Raw genomic sequence first — 23,230 nt, 5'->3', positions numbered from 1 at the left:
TCCATGTACGCGATGAGTTTCAGCTTAGCATTTAGGATAGGATAGGGAGTATTATGTGCTGAAGCAAGTGAAAAATACAAAGTGGTTTGGTACGCATGCATGTTGCACCAAAAACAGAGTACACACCCGTGAGTCCCTGCCAAGTCTACTGCACAAAATAGGTACATAAACAACCAAACCACATGGCATGATGCATGCACATCCTAAAATTTGAAATTTCAAAAAGGGGAAAAAAATAAATAAATAAATAAAAGAGTCATATAGCTATCTTTCCTCTAACAATATCACCACTAGTTTAATCTCCACACTAATTAATTAAGAAACCATTTTAAAAAGAAAAAAAAAAAAAGGGACAAGACAAAGAAATAGTCAGGATGAAACAACAGATCACTTGAGACCATTTCCAGGAGTAGAAATAGCCAGATCAGGCCAAGAAAAGCAATCTGCAGTGCCAAACCCAGAAGTAGTAGTTGCTTCTCCACTCTCAAACTGCCACGTGTTACCAATTCCAGAAGAACCACCGCCACCGCCACCATTAGCTGCTGCAGCACCAGCGTCAGAGACCCCAGCCAAACCCCAAGCCCCTCTCCCGAGCCCAGCAAGACCCACATCACCAACAAACCCAGAGCCGAGCCCAAGCCCAAACCCGCCCAAAGCCAAGAAACCCGGTCCCTGAGGACTCAACAAAGACGCAAAACCCCCAGCCCCAGTCCCATTCCCGCACACCCCATAACCGCCGTTCATATTAGCGGCCTTCAACGGCGCAGAGCCACCCTGAAATGGCACCAAAACAGGAGTCGCATGCAAAGGGTAGTCTTGATGAGCAGAGCCAACAGCAACACCAGGAGTGATCGACATGGTGTTGGTGGCAGCACAAGTACTGGATGGAATGGTACGACAGCGTTTCGCGTTCTTGCGGGTGCCACCGCCAATGGGGATGTCCCTGAGAGTGCCACCGTGGGTCCAGTAACGGCGGCAGGACTTGCAGAAGTGGCGGGGCTGAGAGAAGTTGTAGTTGTTGTAGTAACAGAACTTGGTGTTGGTGGATTCACAACGTGGGCAAGGAAGCTGCTCCTGTTCAGCTGCAGGGTTCTTCGCGGTGACCCTCTTGTTGCTGCTGCTGCTGCTGCTGTTGTTGTTGTTGTTGTTGTTGTTGTTATTTTCATTGGAGTCTGTCGGCATCTTTTGCTGATATTTTTGGTAAGTGTCAAACAAGAGGAACTTTGGAATGGCTTTTGCTTTTGGTGTTATGTGGAGGAGATGTTGGAAGGAATGAAGTAAACAAGTGAATGAATTTATGGAAAAGATATAGAGGAGATTGGACTTGAGAGAGAGAGAGAGAGACAGAGAGAGAATGAATGAGAGAATCTGAAACATGTGCTGCTGCGCCTGGGGGCTTATATGAGCAGGCTTTTTACAGTGTGTTCTGTTAGGCACTAGGCACGACAATTCAGCCGGCTAGGCCTAGGCGGGCTAACTACGCTATATATGCCTCTGCTTCTGTTTAATTTCACTGTTTGAGTCGGCTCTAATCAGCTAGCTAGGTGTGCGGCTTGTTATTATTTTTATAGGCTTAGTTTTGCAACAATTGGAGGGAGCAGAAGTGGTCAAATATGGGGCCCTTACCTGATTGATGTAAATTGCCTCCTTATAAATTAATTATGTACCCTTATGTATATTAAAAAAAAAAGGAGGGAAAGAAAAGATGTTGCATGGATGCTAATTCTTGTTTATAGATTAATTATATGTTTTATTTTGATTACAATTAAATTGCACTTTTTAGATAATTCAACATTTGAATCTTGATGATTGACATATTTCTTACATAAGTTGTAATCAAATTAGTCATACTTTCAATAACACAGAGATTATTTAGTGTAATTTTAAGTTTACATTTGTATAAGATTTTTTTTTCGACAATGAATTAAGATGTCATCATCACTAATTTGTAAACAGAAAAATGATTTCTTTTCTACTATCAATTTATATTTTCATTCCCCGCATTTATCTGATTAGCCACATTCATTTTATGGTTGTATTGTTATTATTATTATTCAAAATAATCATCATTCAGTGGTAGCAATGACACGAACTAATTCATTTCTTCTAAAAAAATTACCAACGAAACACCGCAACTTGTATTTTTCCATATGTCATAACCATGATAATTGCCTAACCTCAAACTGATTTAGCTTATCCAGTCAAAAATTCCAAAAATAACTTACTAAAATTACCGTGGTGTGTCTAGCTACTATTAACTTGTAGGATTTTTTTTCTTTTAAACAATAAAATTACTAACATGTAGTTGATACAAATTATTCATTTTTATGTTTGTTTTATCGGACTCAATAAAATATTTGAATTTTATAATTTGTCTGAAATTTATTTTTTTATCATTAAAACATGTGGCTTAAAGACTTGTGTTCGTAACTCTATGTATTCATGCAATAGGTGGCTCAACTATGCTTATAGGAGTATATGGGTAGCAAACAAGATTTTTTATTTCATTCGGCTACGGGGAAAAATCCAAGCCAGTTGGTTGGCTACTTGGATTAGAGTTCTACAGTTCTAGTACCCGAGGAAAATAATTGAAATGATTGTCACACCCCTGTCTTATTCCATTATTAATTATTCTGGACATGCAAAGTATCTACGTCTCTTTAATTATTCAAATAATTTGACCTCTAGTGGATAAACGAAAATGATTTGGTTGGGTTGGCTTCGATTTGCGGACGAATGGCCATCCCAAATTATCAATTATGTGCTAATCGAGGTGATCCAAAACACATCCATGACTTTAAAGAATGAAGCCGGTACTTTCTAGTGAGTAGTTACGGATTTAAAAATCCTTCCTAGCCAACTTACTTTTGCTGTGTCTTGCTCGTTTGGATTATGGGGCTTTTTTTTTTTTTTTAATACTGTTTATACAGGATTGTAGCTATTACAATTAATATTTACACATAAATTCTACAATTGGGACCTTCATCGTGGCATGTACTCCTCTGAAGAGCTGCCCAAATTCTTCAAACCCTCCCAAATATTCGAGGGCTGTCCACTCTACTCACATTTCGTGAGGAATAGACTGACTCCATTCAATTATGTGATAATTGAGGAAGGATTACAAATAAGTCTCATAAATACTTTTATGGAAGCTCAAACCCTTGCACTCATTATTCTAAGTGTAAGGACTCTCCCACTGGACCAAAGGCTCATTGGTGGATTCTGGGACTTAAGATGGTGTACAAAGAAAATACTAAAAAAAAATTTCGTACAAGTAATAAGTTGATACTTTACCATAATATTGTAATTAAGCTGTATAATTTAAAAATATTAATAATTAAATTGCACTTAATCTTGATTAATAAAATTTTTAAGTTATTATAAATTATAATATTATGCAACTTCATTTTCGCCCCTATAACAGTAAGAAGGGAAAATGAAAAATTGTCAGTGATCAAAATTGAAAGAAGGAAGCGGCAGAAAATGGGAGAGACTTTTTATTAGCCTTATTTCAATAGGCGTGAAGGAAGAGGATAAAGATTAGATTAGAGAAGGAATTGATGAGTGGGGTCAGTACCGACAGAATCATTGTGTCGGGGCAGCGTGGGGTGCAATTATTGGGTCTTCCCTCTGATTTCGGACGCGTCATGTCCGCATCAGATTCCTCCTCCGTACATCCCCATCTCAATCTCTTGCCGGATTTATCGCTCCACGGTTCCCTTTGGCCTTTCACCAAAGGTCCAACCTCTAGCAAATCCAACAATGCCAGATAATTAACCAAACTCTTTCTTTCTTTCTTTCTCTTGAACTCAACATCTTTCAATTCTCCCATCCCATCTCATTCCTTCTTCTTTTTAGCTATTCCCTGCCGTTTGATGCATTTCTAACCCCTATAGTGCTTGTGATCAACATTCAACGGTAATCCGCTCATCCTTCAACTAAGAATATTGGGTATATATATAAATTATTAGGTGTATTTTGAATTATTCGTTTCATGAAATGATAATTTTTAAAATATCATCAAAATTATTGTAAACTTCAACTAATCAAAAAAATAGAAGTGGATTGATCAAAATTTTTAATTTCCTTAACAAAAATAAAAGTAAATTGAATTAAACAATGATTTACAAAGTATTCCTAAGATTATTATTTCATCAGGTTATCCGAAATTATCATATTATTATTTGAATGCTCCAAAATCAAGCCAATTTTTGATTTCATATAAAATATGAGGAGAAGCATAAACAAAATCTAACGAAATTAACTTTAAAGCCGAAGAGAATGATTAGGTTTATTAAATTGGATCGATAAGATTAAGCAGAACCAAATATACATATGATATATACACATTTGGAGTCCATCTGCGCGGCAGTACGTGACGTGCAGAATGAATGAGTAGATGCGAACAAACAAAGGAAGAGTCCAAGTTTACAGAACACCAACGAGCATTGAGCAAGCAAAACGCACAGTGTCGGGAGGCACGCCCGGCGTTCAGTAGCCATCCTTCGAAATTTCTCGGCCACACACACTATCGAGTATCAATCTCATCTGTCGCTTTCATTAACCTCAATGGCCAAATCCTTTTTCTTTTCTCCTTTGTTTTAAAATTTTTTTAATCTCTCTATCCAGCTCGCTGCATAATTGCCTGTGCAGACATTATCCGCCTTTCTCCCTGACCTCTTTTTTTCTTTTTGGCATTTTCTCACTCACTGTGATTCTCTTCTCCTACTTCACATGGACGATGGATTGTGGTTCTCTTAATTTGCAATGTTTTGGTTCGATGCTTCACTTACTGTTTGTGTCCATGTGCTTTCGTCTTTTCACTGTACAATATTAGTATTTATTATTACCGTTTTCCTTTCTCTGACTTGGACTTCATCATTGTCTATTCACATCTAAATAATTGTTCGGTTCCACCTTTTGCTTTTCTACCTGCCTACTGCTTTGTCTTTTAAACAACTTTTAAAAAAAGAAAAAAAAATGGGGAAATTGGTTTTGTGGATAAGAAAAAACAAACAAACACGTTTTAATTAAAGGTACAAGTTATTACTGCATTTTGATACATAAATTTCCAAATGACGTGTTGAATATATTCTTTAATCAACAAACAAATAGATGATTCCAAACACGCCATTGATTAATTGCATAGAGATCAGAGGGATATTAATTTCTTTTTTGCTAATTAAAGTTAAGAACATAGGTTAGCTAGATTCTTCTAGTTCATTCTGATATTGATTTCGTATTGTTGAACACGGCGTCACTGAACACAAAGCTAATCGGTACACTAACCACAGGAATTATATATCAATGCAGATCACCAACCATCATCTACGTACATTGACTATATTATTTATTGCTTTCAAAAGAAGTATTTGAAGCCAACAATAAAGGTTTAGTTGTCCAATTTTCAGGATCAATCAAAGCTTGTAAAGGTCCTTAAAAAATAAAAAATAAAAAAAAGGAAGATGAAGAAAAACAAAACTACGGAATTAAACAAGAAAACCTGGGACTTTTCTTCGAAGAAGGGAAGAGAATGTACGTAATTTTAATTTAATGAGGACACAACAGATGCACGATATTTAATATTGCACTAGTAAGCGATTAACTAAAGAGCTCGAAGCCGTCTGAGATTCATTGGGGAAATGTACTTTCTGTCCCCGTCGAGAAGTTGCTTGGCAATAATAAGATTGGCAGCTTCACTTGGATGATAGGGGTCCCAGAATACGTGCTTGGACCGATCCTGGCACATACTGGACGTTGGCCCACATGGAATTATTCCGGCAAATTGACCCCCGTTCCCGCAACATGCTCTGCTTGCTGTCGTAAATCCTGCATTCATTCATTCGTTCGTTCGTTCGTTAACAATCCTAACATTAATTCAGCCAATTAAAACTGATTGATTATAATAAGATTAATTGATGCATGCTCATTAATAGTTATATTTATTACCGTATTTGTCGTAATTAGTGATTACTTCCAGGACAAGATCATAGACATTGGCAAGAACGAAAGTGGCACCGGGGAGATTTTCGTTTAGTTGGGCGAGTAGATCCTTCAAACGGCCGTTGTATTGAATCGCAAGCTTATTCGCCAACTCCACGCACTCATTTTCATTCAATTGATTTATCGTCTTCTGATAAGGAATGCACCCTATTGGACCCACGTTTCCGATCACAAACTTCCGAGCATCCAGTCGGTAAAGCCTCTGCCGCAAAATTTATTTATTTATTTAGATAATAATTAATTAATTAAAAATTAAAGAGACCATATATTATGTGTATACATAAAGAAAGATCGATGCACTCGGAATGTAGGTTAATTAATGGATTGGTATAAGATTTACGTACGGTAAGTTGGTCTCTTAAGTGATTGATCATGTCATCAACAAAAGCATCTGGGCTTTCCGTAATTCTTGCTCCGACGGAGAGAACTGGGAGAAGGTAATTGTTGAGAAAATCATTTGCTCCAATTGTGATGGAGAAGATGGATTCTTTCATAAGAAAATCTCTTGCCTTGGATGCACCCAACAATTTATCAATCTGTTTTCTAGTGATGTTAAAATAATCAACCTGAACATCCATTCCCAGCCTGTTAACCTGATGTCACATAAATTAACAAAGAACAACATGCATTAATAATATTACTGCTTATTGATGTAAATGAATGTATATGGGAATCCATTAATTATATATGTGTACTAACAAATATTCTCCCAGTTGCATTCATGACCCCTCCTCCTCCAGAGCCATAATTCACCCCATATAAAATAGCTTTTCCAGTTGAATTTGGAGACAAGTATGGCACAGCATAGTGTGGCTGTCCCAGCTCCTCTCCTGGAAACAAATAAACATGTGTAATTAATTAATTGCATAATAAATTAATGAAGCACTAGTACCGTACTGTAGGATTCATAAGTTAATATGCTTCCCGGAGATGATCAGCTTACCAACAATGTCAGCAATGGTTCTGCCATTGGTGTATCGTCCTGTAGGATTTCCGCCGGATGCTTTAAAATCGATTCCATTTGGCCGCATATTTGCCTTTGACAATGTTGGTAAATAATTATTGTTTCCGGCATCGACTAAAGAATCACCAAAGACAAAAGAAGCTCCTAAAGCTTCATTATGATCATCAGCTGCATCACCAAAATAGCTCGAGCTGGTCATCATCACAAATGAAATAACCCAGGCCAGCAACTTGCGAACTTTCACAACAGCCATGGCTTCTTATTGATTAGACGTTGATGAAAACTGTATAATCACTCTTCATAACTCCCTACATGCTAGCATATGTGACATATAAATAAATACGTTCTTGTTGAAAAGAGGATCCTTGGTTAAAACTTGTAAGCTTGCTTTAATGAGTTGTATTTGGTTTGACGATGACGGGCCCAGTTGATTAATTACAAGGTTCGTGAGGTAGTTTATCAGCATTGTCCATTTTTCTCGACGTGTTAAGAACATGAAGATTTAGCTTTTTCCACAAGCAATTGCGGCACATTTTGGTCAAATATACGCTTCAAAGTATTTATTTCTTTTTTCTTTTTTGTTCAATTAGAGAGTGCCTTGTCCTAATAACGGTGACGCCCTCGATACAAATAAAATAAGTTGAGAATGTTCTATTCTATTAGCCTTTGCCCACATCATATGGAGGTGGTTTTGTGTTACATATAGAAATTGTCTACGACGGGAAATTAAACAAAATAATTAAGAACAAGCGATACATGCACTAATCCAAAGAAATTAAGACCTCCATAAATATATTTTTTTATATTTCGAGGGACCAAATACCTCTCAATACAATTAGACAGTTGCTAAATAAAATATTTTAACATACCATTATTGATCACATTAATGCTAGTTTTAAATACTAGCCTACAGAACTTGACTTAAAGATTAGGAGCTCAATAAACCTCATGTTCCCTAGAATTATGTAAATATAACAAATATTTTTACTTAAGTTAAAGTAAATTATGATAACAACTCAAAATAGATAAAGATAATCTGAGAATAAACTTACGTAAAAATTTAATTTTTAGAAGACAATATCATTCTGAGTGTATCAAATTGAAACAATGAATTGCACTTTCCCTCTTTTAAATTGCCAATTAATTAATTAATTTTTTAATCAGAAGCTTTGAATAAGGGCATCAATGTGTTCCTATTCCAATCATTTTGTTCGATCAAGTGGTTCAATAACATTTGACAATTTTGATCGGTTTTGACAGATTTGTTATATCTAATCACCAAGAGGTCGAGCTAACAAATTCGATTGACAAATTGAATTGCAAGCTTTTGTTTGGTTGGCGTGTTGGTTTGTATTCCAATCTACTAGAAATTACATTAGATTTGAATTGGATTTTGTCAGATTCCTAGTAATTTCAAAAGCCCACCGATGGACATGTGGAGGCGAATTTAGAACAGAAGTAATACTATTGACACCCCTAAAATTTTCTCATGCGACCCCGCTCTTATAATTACAATTTTATCCCTATTTAAATTTCCAATAATAGACAAATGTAAATAATAGGGATAAAATTGAGAGGTACATTAGATTGAATGGATTTAATTACAATTTAATCACCTATAGTTATAGGTTTATCCCTGTTTAAATTTTCACGAAAAAGCAAAAGACTCACGATGAAGATAAAACGTCCTCTCCGCACAAGCCCATGAACCACGAAATCGAATAAATTAGTATTTATTTAGTACAATTTGCAATTTTACACAAAGAGCAAATTTCTTCTTCTTTTGTTTCCAAAGAGCGAGCAAGCATGAAGCATGCAACAAAGAGATCTATAAATCTTTTGTTGGAATGTGGGTCGAGAATTCTATGAATAGAAGATTGATAATGGGGATAAATAGATGATTCATATATCCAAAGAATTTAAGATGAGACGCGTTGCTTAAAAAAGAGGAAGAAGTACAAGGAAAAAAATAACGTAAAACATGGGGTGTAGCTCAGGGTGCTTTTGGGACCAATTTTGCATGTTAAAAAATTAGAATTTTTAAAAATACTGAGGGATGTATTTTAAGTAAAATGATATTCAAAGGCAGTGGATGGTTATAGTCTATACACTAATGTTGCGTTTACTTTTTGGATTGGAGTGGGAATTCTGAGGAGTGGGAATCCTTGGATTAGGAGTGTGGAGTGGAAGTGGGAGTAGGGTGTTTACTTAGACTAAATGAAAGTATGGATTGTCAATCAGAATCCTAATTATTTGTTTACTTTGTCTTAGATTGGGAGTAAATTGTTTTAAATTACAATTTTATCCTTATGTACAGAATTATAATTTGTAATTAAAAAATTAATAAAAAATATTTGGAAAATAAAATAAATATTTTATTATATTTCTAAATTAATAATAATTACTAATATTCTTAATATGTAAATCATAATTTTTTATTCATTTGAATTTAAATTATGTGAATAAAAATTATTAATAATAGCAACACAAATGAAATATTATTATTGATAATATAGTACAAAATTAATATTTTTTTAGAATAAAATATTTATTATTATTAATAAAATAAATAAATAATATTTTATTAAAATTAATGTTTAATATTATTAATTTAAATATAATATTTATTTATTTTTATTTTATTAAATTTAATAAAATAAATATGATATAATTATTATTTTTAATAAATTTTATTTATTTATTTTATTAAATATTATTTATTTATTTTATTATAGGGATAAAATGGGAAGAGGGGGGAGTGGATTCCCACTCCCACCTCCCCCCATGGGAGTGGGAATCCCACTCCCCACTCCAAAATTGAGTGGGACCCACGGATTCCCACTCCCACTCCCCCCTTTTTTAAAGTAAGTAAACACTGGAGTGGGAGGAATCCACACTCCACACTCCCACTCCAGAAAGTAAACACTACCTAAGGGTGTGTTTATCAATTGATAATATTTACCAATTGGTAATTGGAATAGATAGGGATGAAAATCAAAATAAGTTATTTACTTGAGGAATTTGAATTAGTATAGGTTGTATTCTTATTGATGTGATTAGAATGAATTATTTTAAATTACTAAAATGTCTTTAATTATTTTTTATTATTATTTATTAAAATAATGATGATTGTTATTTAAAAAATATTATTGAGAGTAATAATAATACATGAGTTGGCTATTTTGACATCACTATAAAATAGATTAATAAATTGTTGGGTGTATTCAAGATGAGATTTTTTTTACGAAGAAATCTATCTATTGTTGGGTGTATCTAAGGCAAGAGATTTCTTTTACAAAGGAATCTATCTTCTCCTAGTTCTATCCATTGGAGCAAGAATTACAAAAAATATTGATGCTTTTATTGAGAACATAATCAATCACTTAAGAGACCAACTTACGATACGTAAATTTTGTATGAATATATTAATTATTTATATTATGAATGAATCGATCTTTTTTTATGTATATACGTGTGTCATCATCATCGTCGTCATTAAATTTTATTCTCCAATCCCACAATTAAAATATGTATTTTAGGTAAAATGATAATTGAGGGGGTTGATAGCTATAGTCTATACACTCATTGATTTTTATTTTTTGTGAACATGTGAAAGCTTGTAATAAATTGTCCTCCAGAATATTTGTGGATACTTAAACATGTCCACCATACAAGCGAAAAAATTATTCTTATTTCTAGTTATTTATTCAAATCACCATACTTACACATGCATATTGTTTGCGCTCGTCACATGCTCTTATGTAATTTTTCTTTTTTATCACATTTTTTTAATATAAATAAAAAAGATTTACAGTATCCTCCTTGTTATTGTTATTTATAATTTTAATTTTTTTTTTGAAAAACTCTTACGCCTATGTTATAATTTAGAAATCTTCCCTGTTTTCCTTCTTAAAATATGATGTACAAAAAATGCACATGCCGCACTTGAGCAATTTTAAATTATTTTTACCTTGAAAATCTAAACACAATGCTTCGGTTTTTTATGGTATCTGCAGAATGCAGTCTGCAAAGGCCAATAAAGTCATTTTGAAGAACCCAACGTCACATTTCCCATTTCATATTTCCCTCCTCCTTCAATTTCCTACGGTTTTGCGAATCGCCAAACCGATCCTCTCAGTTCTCAAAAAACCCGACCGTTGGAGTCTCAAAAATTTAAAATCACAGAGAGAAAAAGAAATCGAAAGTGAAAGAGAAACAGGAGCAAGATGTCTAAAACCCTGAAGGAAACTAAAGAAAACCCTAAAACCCACAACAGAAATGGCCAGCAAACTCCAAGTATGTCCCTTTACGAACAGTCAAGGGAAGAGAGAATCAAAGAGAACATTCAAAGGTTGCAACAACTGGGCGTTATTGACCTTTCTCAGAAGCTGAACTCTGCTGTCCGTCCAAAACGCGCACCCAAACACTCTCGCTCTGACTCACGGCCCTCGATTCCCGTCCTCCAATCTGGACCCCTCCGTCGCTCCTCCAGGTCAATTTATCACCTTACCCACCGACCATTCCACTCTTGATAGTTCAAAGTTCTGATTTTGTTTCTTTTATATGATGAAAAAGTTTTGATCTGCTATTTGAATATGGGAACTATGAAATGTTAGAAGCAATTTTTTTTCCCACTAATCCAAATTGGTAGTATCTTTGCGCTGATGCTTGATTAGCAATTAAATGGAACATGTTAGGCCATTAATAGGTCACACAGTGTTGGTGATTTGTAATTTCTTTTGGGATTAGGTGTTTGTGCTAATTTGTATTTGGTATTTGTTCTGGGTGGCTTAGGCTGCAAAATGCAACACCGGTTAGCTACTCAGAAGTGATGTTGTCAAAAAAGGATAAGGGTTTGGACGATAAGGATGTTAAGTTAGAGGAGGGGTCAAAACCAGAGGTTTATACAGAAGAGCATGAAAAGCTGTTGGGTAAAACTGAGAGAAGCTGGACATTCTTTGTCGATGGGTATGGGGAAGATGGTAGGCGAATTTATGATCCAGTTAAAGGAAAGACTTGCCATCAATGCAGGTCAGATATTGTCAATTCTATTTGTGCTTGCGTGCAACTGGGGACGTTAGGCTTTCATCTTTTGCCGTCTGATTTTAAAATGGGTTGCCTTATCGAAAGAAAAACCATCTAGTTCATTATTACGCTATGGTATCAAAATCTACGTAGGTAAAATGAAACTGGATAATTTTATTATTATTTAGGAAAGACTGCCAAAATGTACCAATTCTATCACATACCAAAATGTACCAATTTTATCACATAAGAAAAGTTTGTTTTCTAGTTACGTTTGCAGTTACAGTCTCAGATGGGGATCACCTGGTGAACTGTGATTGTGCTTATGAGTGCAGTGGCTAAATGCAAGTTACTAGTGTAACTGGTTGAAATGGGAGCTGGAAGTTGAAATGCTGCAGGATATATGATACTCTCTCTGCTATATAGCTGAAATTTTAGATAATTTTTTATTAGCAAATCTTGGACTGAGAAGTTTACATTATAAGTGAGATGCACACACTCGTGCATCTCTTTTATGAAAAATTTTCATATTGCCTTGTGGAGATAATGTCTAGATTTACAAGGGTAGAACTGGAAATGAAATGGGATCTCTATTTCTGTTTGGAAAGGAGCCTTGTATCAGTTGCATTTGGGAGGATCTTATTTGAGATTCAGTTTTGATACTGCAAGTTTTTATTTCCTTTCATTAATATAATTTTACTAATGCCTGTGTGCAAGATTTGAAGGTTATTGATTGATTATCAGACATTCTCTCCCTGAAGAATTGCATTAGTTTCACTTATTAGAAAGATGGAAATTGATTTGCAGGCAGAAAACTCTCGGTCATCGTACTCACTGCAGTGAATGCAAGCTGGTCCAAGGACAGTTCTGTGGAGATTGTTTGTACATGAGGTAAATTTTTCTAAAAAGAGTTGACTTAGCCAGTTCTGCAGAGTTCAGTGTGTTGAAGTTTGAATTTAATTTATCAGATGCCTTGATATGCATCCTAAGTTCTAAAGTTAAGTCTGCCTTTGCGTCTTTTATGTTCAGATATGGGGAGCATGTGCTTGAAGCATTAGAGAATCCAAATTGGATTTGCCCAGTGTGTCGCGGAATTTGCAACTGCAGTTTGTGCCGGCAAGCAAAAGGATGGTGTCCTACAGGCCCCCTCTACAAGAAGGTTAATTCTCAACTGCAATTTAATATTGCCTCACACATCTTTTTATAGTAAAAAAGTTGGACCATACCATTTTTGTCCTCCTTCCAGATATCAAGTCTGGGCTTCAAATCAGTTGCACATTATCTCATTCAAACCCAGCGTGCTCAAACTACTTTGGAAAAGATTCCTGATACTGTCAACCAAGCCTCTGCAAAGAGATCACTTTCTTTTTCAGACAGGGAAGCATTGTCAAAGGATTCTTCCCAGGTCAATGAAAATGAGCCGGTAAAGATAAAGCCTCAAGACACTGAGGACTTAAATATTGACAAAGAGTGTAACATGCAAGGCAGCTCATGCCCTTCAACTTCAAATAACAATAATACTTCTAGGAAGAGATCGTTGCTGTTTTCAAATATTGAAAATGAGTCCAAGAATGTGGATTCCACTGAGGTTGACTTGAAAGTCCAGAACCATTTTGGATTTTCAACGCCTCAATTGGAAGAAGAGACAAGCAATGGGTTCAAAGCTGAGGAAGAGAAGAAATTATATAATTTGGGTAATGACAGCGATATTGCATTGGACAGTTGCCAAAAATCTGAAAAAAAGCATGCTGCCATCAAACGGATCCCTGATAGTATAGGCGGCAGATTAAGGCAGAGGCGTAGAAAAGGTAATGATCATGATGATATAGAGTTACCATTGGTGAATGAGAAAAGATTAGAGGTTAAGCAAGCTTTAAGCAATACTTTTCCAGTCAAAGAGAAGGACATGCCTGTTAGTGATGTTACTCCAGAACAGATGAACAAACCAGACCAAGACAGCAAGGGTGGAAGATCAAGGCAGATGGATATAGAAGAAGAAATAAAAAGTTCCATAGCTCCTGGCCCTGACAGCATTGCTAGGAGATTGAGGCCTAGGTACAAAACAACCTGAAAATAAAAAGTTTATTATGTTCGTCGGCAACCCTATAGCTAACATCATATTGCCAGTGGGAGTATTATTTGGTTTTGCCGATTTAAATGTCGGTGGCTGTGTTGAATTTTGATTTTGTTGTCGTTAACTTCGGTTACGAAACTAGGAATGACAGACTTATAACATTATTGTCCTAGTTGATGGGTAACAGCTTGAACTAACTTACTTTTTGGTCATTTTCATTGTTAATCTCCTCGACTGAACTCATTATGTGGTAACTTACAGTAGACCCTAATATAACTCATGAGATCCCAAGTGTTTCACAGATTGCCATATTCTTAAATTAAGTGATGACTTCAAAGTTATTAAGTTACATTGTATTTTTGAATCAGGTGACTACTTTTAGGTTGCTATAAGTTATAAATAATTTAACTCGGCAGTTGCCCTTGTTAACATGCCAAGATTGGCCATAAAACAATAATATTGTGCACCACTTCCTAATTCAGTGTAGTGTAGTAATGGGACTATAGCACAGTAAGTGGACCAAACACACCCACTAGTTCTTTTAACTAAGGGGTGATTTGAGAATGCGGTAGTTGATGAAATAAGTTATTTGTATTATACTAATAAAATAAGCTATTGGTTAAAAAATTAATTTTTCGTTTGGTAAATTATATTGTTGCGATAGTTATGAGTTTAAAAATTAGAGTGCATGCATTTGTTAAGTTTTATTACAAAAGTGTTATTTTACTATAGAATGACCAAAATAGATATAAGTATATAGTTATCTTTTTGTTAAAATATTAAGGTTAAAATAATTTTTTTTAAAAAAATATAGTGGCTTATTTAATAAGCTGTTAATAAAAGCAACCTTCTACATGCTTTTAGAAGTTAATATAAAAAAAATATTAAATAAGCAATTATTAAAAAATTTACCAAACATTTGTTTTGTCAACACTTATGAAATAAGCTGTTTATACAGTTTCAATTTCAATATCAAATAGAGTCTAAGAGTGATGTGTATTTCAATTTCAAGTTCAATTTCTAATTTTATCTTTTGTATTTTAAAATGTATTAAAATTAAAACTTATCTAATTAAACTTCCATAGAATTTTGCTCTCAATGTCATCACAGGTTTTTTAATTCTACAAAGTTTTGAAACAACAAAGAAGTTAATTAAAAGAGTAAGAATTTGATTTAGAATAAGTTTTATCCACTTATTCATAATTTTTTTTTTTTTTTGGGCAAGAAAGATAATTTAGTAAAAAGTTTTCATAGATTATTGCCTTTATAAACATGGTAAAGGACAATCAAATTTTGTGCCTATTTTATTTCTTTTCGAAATGGAGTGGGACTGTGGGAGAGAAAGAATCGCTCACTGGGGTTTATTAAGGAATAAAAGCAATAGATAAATGCTACGTCGAGAAGAGGTTGGAAGAGGTCGAAATGGGCAAGACAGAGTAGCTCACTGGGCTTACTGAAGAATAACTATATAATAAAGATTATTTTAGAAACTAAATAGGATATAAATGTAAAAAAAAAAAAAAGAAGGGGGGGGGGGGGGTTTGAAAAGGATAATAGACGGGTGTTAATAGGTAAAAGTAGGATCTCGAAGTAGACAACTGTTCATGAGGCCCATATTCATGAACATGTCTCGACAGCCAACCCACGCTGGCCATGTTATTTTTTTCAATCTTTTCCAACCAACCCCACAACCGGTCTCCAGCATTAATTGGGTGATGGTGAACTACCAAACTAAAGAAAAAAAAAAAGGAAAAATGGCAAAGCTTCCAGTGCATATTCACTCACCCAATTAATTTTTCGGTAGAACCTGGAAAACAGGAAAAGAAATTGACATGAAAAGGATTAAAAGCGAAAGTAGTGGGTAGAAAGAGCCAAAGACAAACACCATAAAGCAAAAGACATGATTACAAAAGGAAGATAATTCATTCTCCACTGTCCACTCCCATAAGTAACTTTAACAAAGCTTGGTGTCCTCATTGGGCTTATTAAAGTTCAAACATTAAATTGTCCAGACACACATAGCCACGACTCGGCCTTCTTCGTCTCCTCCCACTATCACATTCACTAATTAATCACCGTGGCCGTATGTCATGGGCTTGTCAAAATAAAACGCAAAGTGAGAGTGAGGGACACTACTGCGCAAAGCATTTACTTCTTTTCTTGTTGCAGGCTAACATTCTTTTCGTGTTGCAGGCGACGTAAGTCATCCATGCCTGCGCATATACCCTTTAAAAAGCCTATTCATCATTTGCCGCTTTAGTAGTCGCCTCTAACGTGTCATTGTCTGGGACTATTTGAGCTTTCCTTGAGTTTCTTTGGCTAGAAAATGTTACAAGTGTTTAAAAACCTTCATCATATCCTGGTTATCTATATGATCATTGCTTATTCTCTTTGTATTTTGATTGTTGACTTGACTACTCATGAACCTTCATCATATCGTGGGCTTGATCTTAAATCATAGCGATAATAACAACTTATAGTAATGCACGTGCTCTCCACGTACAAGTGATTGTGATTGAATCTGCTTTTAACCTATCCAACGGCAATCAATTATCTCTTTTGAGCTATTTGTATTTGTATTATTTCATCATTGGGATAATTCGATAAACATACATCTATCATCTATGTGTGTGTGTGTGTGTGTGTGTATTTTTAATTTCAGAATTTTACAAATTACAAAGTGGGTTGACTCGGGTTTTGCTTGTTTCCCTTGAAATGTCAGAATGATAAAATGAATTCTTTTTCTTTTTAATTTAAAAAAAAACATGGGATTTCTTTAATGATTGTTAAAAGAAAAAGAAAAAGAAAAAGAAAACTCTTGTATTTTTTATATATAAACTGCATCTAACCCGCACTGTGTTATATAGAATGACTGTACATGACAGATAAAGGGCCTTCACATTGAAGTATGAAGACACCATAAGTTCATAACAGAAGGAATTTTTCATGGGAACTTTAGATGGTCAATAAAGGAAAAGCAAAGACAATAATCTCAATTCAAAATTATTTCTTCTCCCTACTGGCTTGGCATCAACGCACCACACTACTCAAGTCCAAAAGCTTCTTGGTGGTTTTAATTCACTGTGAAACCTAAAGGCCAAATATTAATTACTTAATTTAAAGTTGATTGGGAGAATGTTCTTATAAAAAAATCGTAAAGACCATAATGACCTTTGACATACAAATTAGCAGCAATTCAACCCTAACACAAAGAGCAAAGAAAAAAAAGTTATAGATGAATCTTGATGACGATTGTTAAATCTTTAGCCTCGAACGATGCACAAGCTCATAAATAATGCGCCGAGCGTCTTTTTTTATTTTTTATTTTTACCCTTTTTGACTTTATTAAGCTTTAGTCAATTAGGTCCCTCCAAATAGAGGATTTGAACCGTAGTGAAGCCAAATCCAATTGGCCCTTCTCTTTCGAGGCAAAATTCTGGGGTTTTGTGCGCTGGTTCGTCCCCTCAGGAAATTGGAATCCAAAGGGGGCATGCTTGTGTTGTGAGCTCACAGCTCTGTACTTTTGCCCAAGAGTTGTTGGTATTAAGAATCATCTTGACCCTTTTTTTTTTTTTAAGCGGCATTACCATTAATTGGAAACAAATATTATACATAGCCCGCCGTAGATTCTTAATAAACATACGAATTTTAATTTTCTTAATCTACTGAATTTAAAGCCAAAACATTCCATTATTAAAGGGTCGAGTTATTTACTTAAAATTGGGACCGCAATGGAAAATTGGATCATGTCAAATCTTATTCCACGGAGATCGGAGGCCCACGACACCTAACATCTTAAATAGAGATGCCGTAGCAATCATAATAAATTTGTGGGATGCATGATATAATTAGATGCTATTAAATACCCTCTGCAAATTTAGGCTGCCTTCCATGAGAGTGTTTGGTCCCATAAATAAGGTGATTCGTCAAAACGAAGTAATAATTCAATGACATAAGAGCCTTACCAAATTTCTAACTAAAATTTACGAGCTAAAATTAAGATTGATGAAAGAAAGAGAGTTGGCCAGTTGGGCATTGATGGAGAACTGGGACTTTTATTTAAATTATTTCTTGTTTAATCAAATCCCTCTTGAAATAGTTGACTAAATGTCCAATTTTCCCCTTTTTTTTTGGTTGTTAGTAAAGCCTAAAATGCTTTTAAAATGACGGAAAAATAAAACAATTAGTAAAATTGGTGTGCCTATCTATAATGTAAGATTTGTTCTGCGCATTATTTGTCTTCTCTACTTAAAAAAAGACGGATGATTATCTTAGTCATGACATAGCCAAAACCAAAACAAATAAAAATAATCAATACCCATCACCTGCCAAAAGCCACACCCAAGCAGTACTTAAATTCATGCATTAAAAAAATGTTTGTCACCAGAAAACTCTGGATTTAAGCTCTCTAGTATTTTAAAATGTGCATAATGTATGATTTGATACTTGATAGAGCAAATGACAGTGGACAAGAATACTTATTAATTAATATCTGCAATGGAGCGCCATATACTAAAGCCAATCAATGTAGACACAGAAACAACAAAATTGTGAAACCGCATTTCAAGAAACTATATTTCAAGAAAAAGAAAAATCTTATTTTGGCCCTTGTTGTAGCTAGTAAAGTTGTACAAATTTCATGTGTCAAATAAACAAGGCCAAAATTCCAATAAAAAATTGGCAGCAGTTGGAAGTGTATTTACTGGTGAATGAAGTAAACTGGGGGGGATTTCAAATTCAATTTTCAGGGAGGGTGCAGGGTGCAAGCGTCTGGGTGGCCTTGTTGTGGGATTGGACTTCTAGGAAGTTTGCCAAGATGGACAGAAAACAGCTTTTACAAGCCAGCTGATTATTTGACTTTTAGCAAGGACTGTTGATAGAGGGGGGGAAAATAAAAAGCCTTTTTAAAAGGGTCCCCACTACATGACAGCCCCCTAAAATAAAATAACAAAAATTAACTTAAAAAAAATTAAAACAAACCAAACAAAATGCTAAATAATTAATTAAAAAACTGTAAAAACCACTTGCATTTGGTTTGTGAAAGTCAATGTCCTTTCCCACTGTTTGTTAAGGGCGGTCATTGTGAAAACCGAAAAGATTTAGAGAGAGAGAGAGAGAGAGAGAGAGAGACAGTGTGATTGGTGAATGGTGATATCTCAACACCAGTGTGCTTTTGGATTTACTTCCTCAAAACTTATTAATGAGCATTTGATGCATGTGAAGGGTTCCCTTAGCTTTTATTTCTCTGTTGCAGTGAACAGAGAGTGAGAGTGAGAGAGAAAAGAAAAAGGGGGAAAAAAAAAACTTGAGAGAGAGAAAAAGAAAAAGAGAGGGCTTTTGTTTTTGGGGTTCTCAAGCTGGAGTCTTTGGCTTTTTATTTTGTTTAAATCATATTCCTTCTACATTTTTTTTTAAATCTTTTTTTTTTTTAATGTCATCCCCTTGTTTGTGAGAGCTTCGTTGTAGATTTTGGGATCTGGTTTTTGGGTTCTAGGGTTGGAGACTTTGACTCTCTCTCTCTTCACCTTTCTCTTTCATGGGTTTTGACTTTCTTTTATCGGTTAAATTCTGGGGTCTTTTGTGGGTTTTCACCTGATATTTGTTGAATTCGGTCCTCCGATTCGCCAAGTGTTAACATTTCTCTGTTCTTTGTTGGTTCTTTGACTCTCAATTTGTAGCTGGGTTCTCGAAGATTGTTCATTCGTAGGGCTTTCTTGATCTGGTTCAAGATCTGTTCTTTTTCTGCTTTCTGGGTTCTGGCTCATTGGATGGGCTAAAAAGTGGAAATTTTTTATTTTTTCTTTTTGGTAGAATTTCAGCTGGTTTTCGGGGTTTTTCTCTGTGAAGATTGGTTCTTGACGCCCACCTTTGATGCATCTTTCACTGTGGAAACCGATATCTCACTGTGCTGCTCTAATCTTGGACAAGAAGAGCAGCAGGAGAAAAGATGGGTCTGATTCCACGGTTGATATTAAGAGGAACCCATCGATTCTCCGAAAACTTGAAGAACACAGGCTTAGAGAAGCTCTTGAAGAGGCCTCAGAAGATGGCTCACTCTTCAAATCACAAGATATTGAATCCGAGCCTCTTGCTAATCAAGATGAGAGCTTAGGTCGATCAAGATCGCTTGCAAGACTCCATGCTCAGCGTGAATTCTTGCGAGCAACTGCTTTAGCTGCCGAGCGAGTTTTTGAGACGGAAGAAAGCATTCCTGACCTGAGTGAAGCTTTGTCAAAGTTCTTGACAATGTATCCGAAGTACCAGTCATCAGACAAGATTGATCAATTAAGAGCAAATGAGTATTCACATTTGTCTCCTAAGGTATGCCTTGATTACTGTGGATTTGGCCTTTTCTCTTATATTCAGACTTTGCACTACTGGGAGTCCTCTACATTTAGTTTGTCTGAGATAACTGCAAATTTGAGTAATCATGCTCTTTATGGTGGTGCTGAGAAAGGGACTGTTGAGCATGATATAAAGACTAGGATAATGGATCATTTGAACATACCTGAGAATGAGTATGGCCTTGTTTTTACTGTGAGCAGAGGGTCTGCCTTTAAATTGTTAGCTGAGTCATACCCTTTTCATACCAACAAGAAGTTGTTGACAATGTTTGATTATGAGAGCCAGTCTGTGAATTGGATGGCTCAGAGTGCTAAAGAGAAGGGGGCAAAAGTTTACAGTGCGTGGTTTAAATGGCCAACTCTTAAGCTGTGTTCTACTGATTTGAGAAAGCAAATTTCAAGTAAGAAGAGAAGGAAGAAGGATTCTGCTGCTGGTCTGTTTGTGTTTCCAGTGCAATCTAGAGTTACTGGGGCTAAATACTCATACCAATGGATGGCACTGGCTCAGCAGAACCATTGGCATGTCTTGCTTGACGCTGGGTCATTGGGTCCTAAAGATATGGATTCACTTGGATTGTCATTATTCCGTCCAGATTTCATTATAACATCATTCTATAGGGTATTTGGGTTTGACCCTACTGGCTTTGGATGCCTTCTGATAAAGAAATCAGTGATGGGGAGCCTTCAGAATCAATCTGGACAAACGGGTTCTGGAATGGTGAAGATTACCCCGGAATATCCTTTGTATCTTAGTGATTCTGTTGATGGTCTGGACAGATTGGCTGGGGTTGAAGATGATGAGGTTGTTGCAAATGGTGATAAACCATCTGAAAGTCGCCCAGGGTCGCAGTTGCCTGCCTTTTCTGGTGCATTTACGTCTGCTCAGGTGAGGGATGTATTTGAGACGGAAATGGAGCAGGACAACAGCTCTGATAGGGATGGAACTAGCACCATATTTGAAGAAACTGAAAGTATTTCAGTTGGTGAAGTGATGAAAAGTCCAGTCTTCAGTGAAGATGAGTCATCAGACAACTCATTCTGGATCGATTTGGGTCAGAGTCCACTGGGTTCTGATAATGCAGGCCAATTGAACAAACAAAAAATTGCCTCTCCCTTGCCTCCCCTTTGGTTTAGCGGCAAAAAGAATCACAAGCGGCTCTCACCGAAGCCAACATGGAAGATATATGGCAGCCCAATTTTTGATGACAAAGAGGCAAACCTTGGCGCTCCTGATGACCACCATGTGTTATCGTTTGATGCTGCTGTTCTATCAGTTTCACAGGATTTAGACCGTGTTAAGGAGGTTCCTGAGGAAGAGCAATTTTCTGGAATGACCCATAATTTCCGAAATAACAATAAAAGTTCAGGTTGTCCACGTGTTGAGGAGATTCAAGAAGAACCCAGTATCAGCAAGGACTCCACTGGGTTTGCTTCCAACTCTGTCATGAATGGATCTTGTCTCAATAATTCAAGTTCTTCTTCACACCATCATGGCCTGGCTAATGGTTTGACTTCTGAGATTTGTTCAGAAGTCAAGGAGAGTGCAATAAGAAGAGAAACAGAAGGTGAATTTAGGTTGTTGGGGAGGAGAGAAGGGAGTAGATATATAGGTGGTAGGTTTTTTGGTTTGGAAGATGAACATCCTAGCAGAGGGAGGAGGGTATCCTTTAGCATGGAGGACAATCGTAAAGAGCGCCTAAGCCATACTATGGAGACAGGAGAAGTATCTGTAACCAGCTTTGATGATGAAGACTATAGCAGTGATGGAGAGTATGGTGATGGACAAGACTGGAACCGCCGAGAACCAGAGATTATATGCCGGCATCTTGATCATATTAACATGTTAGGTCTTAATAAGACCACTTGCCGTCTGCGGTTTTTAATCAATTGGCTTGTGACCTCATTGCTGCAACTAAGGTTCTCTGATTCAGATGGGGAGAGCAGAGCTCATCTCATTCATATCTATGGCCCCAAGATAAAATATGAAAGGGGTGCAGCTGTGGCCTTCAATGTGAGAGATAAAGAAAGGGGTCTGATAAATCCGGAGGTTGTTCAGAAGCTAGCTGAAAAGGAGGGCATCTCCCTAGGTATTGGTTTTCTTAGTCACATACGGATCTTGGATAGTCCAAGACAGCAAGGTGGGTCTTCGAGTCTTGATGATACTACACTGTGCAGGCCAATGGACAATGGCCGACATGATGGGAAAGGAGGGTTTATACGGGTAGAGGTTGTCACAGCTTCTCTAGGCTTCCTGACAAACTTTGAGGATGTCTACAAACTGTGGGCTTTCGTGGCCAAGTTTCTTAACCCAGCTTTCGTCAGAGAGGGTGCACTTCCTACTGTAGAAGAAAGCTCAGAGACATAAAATGGGATGGATGATCTTATTCTGGTTTTGAGGAAGATCAAATCTCTTCTGCCTAGAAAATCATTTGGGGAGACATCTGTGAGTTGAAGCAAAAGTTTTGGATGCCCCAGACAGGATCTGCGTGGCTGATTCTTTTGCATTTCCTCATGACTATTTACATTGGTTGCAAGGCAGGTGAATTTGTTAATTCATGTTTGTTGCTTGAAAATTTTCTTTTTCTTCTTTTGGGTACTTGTAGAGTTGGCTTAATATATGTATCATCTGGAAAAGTCATGGTGACCTGAAAAGCAGAATTTCATGGGCAGAGCGGTCTACGCTTGATGTCTTGCTCATGTCCTATACAGAATTGAATTTCTTTCTGTTGTAAACAATTAGCTTATTGTGCTTGCTGCAGTTTAATATATATATATACAGTAGCATGTTCACCACTACTCCAATTTCAGTTTGCGCATTGG

General features: G+C 36.0%; 4 protein-coding genes across 5 annotated transcripts; 2 read left to right on the top strand and 2 right to left on the bottom strand.

Annotated features, from left to right (window-relative positions):
* Window positions 1–244: 244 nt before the first annotated feature.
* Window positions 245–1,508, bottom strand: LOC18036204 (dof zinc finger protein DOF3.4). Its single transcript, XM_006425745.2, has one exon. The coding sequence runs from the start codon at window positions 1,375–1,377 to the stop codon at window positions 388–390; it is 990 nt and encodes a 329-aa protein (XP_006425808.1). The 5' UTR covers window positions 1,378–1,508; the 3' UTR covers window positions 245–387.
* A 4,001-nt stretch (window positions 1,509–5,509) lies between these two features.
* LOC18036176 (GDSL esterase/lipase At2g23540) lies at window positions 5,510–7,228 on the bottom strand. Its single transcript, XM_006425744.2, has 5 exons — window positions 6,947–7,228; window positions 6,703–6,833; window positions 6,348–6,596; window positions 5,950–6,205; window positions 5,510–5,829 (listed from the first exon to the last, which is right to left on the bottom strand). Exons 1-5 carry the CDS (start codon window positions 7,218–7,220, stop codon window positions 5,606–5,608), a joined length of 1,134 nt encoding a protein of 377 aa, XP_006425807.1. The 5' UTR covers window positions 7,221–7,228; the 3' UTR covers window positions 5,510–5,605.
* A 3,700-nt stretch (window positions 7,229–10,928) lies between these two features.
* Window positions 10,929–14,278, top strand: LOC18036155. Of its 2 annotated transcripts, XM_006425743.2 has the most exons (5): window positions 10,929–11,459; window positions 11,762–11,998; window positions 12,800–12,883; window positions 13,022–13,151; window positions 13,239–14,278. In XM_006425743.2, exons 1-5 carry the CDS (start codon window positions 11,194–11,196, stop codon window positions 14,061–14,063), a joined length of 1,542 nt encoding a protein of 513 aa, XP_006425806.1. In that variant the 5' UTR covers window positions 10,929–11,193; the 3' UTR covers window positions 14,064–14,278. The 2 variants fall into 2 exon arrangements, with proteins under 2 accessions (XP_006425806.1, XP_024036730.1); XM_024180962.1 differs by lacking the exon at window positions 11,762–11,998.
* A 4,841-nt stretch (window positions 14,279–19,119) lies between these two features.
* On the top strand, window positions 19,120–23,229 carry LOC18036151. The gene has a single exon (XM_006425742.2). The coding sequence runs from the start codon at window positions 19,938–19,940 to the stop codon at window positions 22,773–22,775; it is 2,838 nt and encodes a 945-aa protein (XP_006425805.1). The 5' UTR covers window positions 19,120–19,937; the 3' UTR covers window positions 22,776–23,229.
* The last annotated feature ends 1 nt before the right edge of the window (window position 23,230 follows it).

The sequence above is a fragment of the Citrus clementina genome, unplaced genomic scaffold, assembly GCF_000493195.1.
Source record: "Citrus clementina cultivar Clemenules unplaced genomic scaffold, Citrus_clementina_v1.0 scaffold_7, whole genome shotgun sequence".
Taxonomy (NCBI): Eukaryota; Viridiplantae; Streptophyta; class Magnoliopsida; order Sapindales; family Rutaceae; genus Citrus; species Citrus x clementina.
Note: the sequence above shows the minus strand (reverse complement) of the source record. Positions and strands in the feature narration are given on the sequence as shown.